The sequence below is a fragment of the Anarrhichthys ocellatus genome, unplaced genomic scaffold, assembly GCF_004355925.1.
Source record: "Anarrhichthys ocellatus isolate YVR2014 unplaced genomic scaffold, GSC_Weel_1.0 scaffold61, whole genome shotgun sequence".
In the NCBI taxonomy this organism is placed as follows: domain Eukaryota; kingdom Metazoa; phylum Chordata; class Actinopteri; order Perciformes; family Anarhichadidae; genus Anarrhichthys; species Anarrhichthys ocellatus.
In genome coordinates this window covers 177,171-178,494 of record NW_022280091.1, presented here as the reverse complement: position 1 = coordinate 178,494, position 1,324 = coordinate 177,171, and the positions used below count along the sequence as shown (strand labels likewise).

Sequence of the window (1,324 nt, the reverse complement as noted above, 5' to 3'; positions counted from 1 at the left end):
TGTATATATGTATGTATATATACGTGTGTGTGTGTGTGTGTGTGTGTGTGTGTGTGTGTGTGTGTGTGTATATATATATATATATATATATATACACACAACACCAGATTAGTGTATACATACTGAAGGAACACAGTATACATACTTCAGTATACATACTGAAGGAACACAGTAGTGTTATCATAGAATGGGAACTACTCTTTTCTTGGTGGCATTAATGAGGACACTGCAGTGGCGCCTGTGATTTACGCTCCAGTAAAATGGCCGAGGGTAAATATAGTGCACTAAGAAACCAAATCAGGCGTGATGACAGACAGACTTCTCTCTGTTTCCAGCAGTTAGTTTTCAGTTGAACATTCTGTTGCCAGTAGCAACCAGTACTGACACAGTTCTACAGCAGTTAAACTGTGTTCGGTAGCTTCATCTACCACTCTGTAAACAAGCTCGACAGGCGTCTTTCATCTAGTTTACTCTCAGCATTACCTTGTTGGACCGATATCTGCAGGTATGTATTATAACGTTGGCTATTCTGTGATATTGGATGGTTGGATAAAACATATCGCATTGTGACAACCTCATGTAAAATCACATGTAAAGAAGAAAGAGATATTAAAGGGATAGCAACCATTGTATCGCAAAAATGATTGGCAAATTCACGTCATCTCACACTATACTGTTGTTTCGATAACAGTTTGCTTAAATAACCCAATATAATCATATCGCCACAACTACAATGCTGTGGGAAGTTGACACTCTCTCTTCCTTCCTCTTCCTCCCTCCAGAGGAAGTCTCTGAGGGACCAGTGGCTGATGGATGGACCTCCCCTGTCCCCAATCGCCCCAGCCTCCCCGGAAGCCCAGAGCCCCCGCTCCCCTCTTTGGGGCTCCCAGGCCCAGGAGATTGAAAAGCGCATTGACAAGTACTGTGTGTGTGTGTGTGTGTGTGTGTGTGTGTGTGTGTGCAAGCAAGCGTGCAAGTTCGAGCTGGAGAGAACACTTTTTTTTGTTGTATTTGTTTAGCAGAAACTTCATGTATAATTGATAGTGGCAGCATTCCCCTTTTCTATTTCAGTTTTCTTGTAATTTTTGCTGTCGTCATACATTATGCATGCTTTGGCAAAGTTCACTTTTAATTCCGCCAGCACTGAACTGCACGCAGGCGGAGAGCCAGACTTTTTCCCTTATTGCAGTGGACGATGTTGTCGGACTCCAAATTATTCCTGCAAAGGTCCACAGCTCGGTCTCGCTGTCCAAGAAGACTCCTCTCTCTGTCTCTCTCACACACACACACACACACACACACACACACACACACACACACACAC

General features: G+C 43.4%; 1 protein-coding gene across 1 annotated transcript in view; it reads left to right on the top strand.

The window, feature by feature from the left end:
• palm3 (paralemmin 3) overlaps positions 1–1,324 on the top strand; it is a 32,022-nt gene that overhangs the window by 24,449 nt on the left and 6,249 nt on the right. The window contains 1 exon segment of the mRNA XM_031871980.1: positions 783–919. Within this exon segment, the coding sequence (XP_031727840.1) occupies positions 783–919 (137 nt within the window).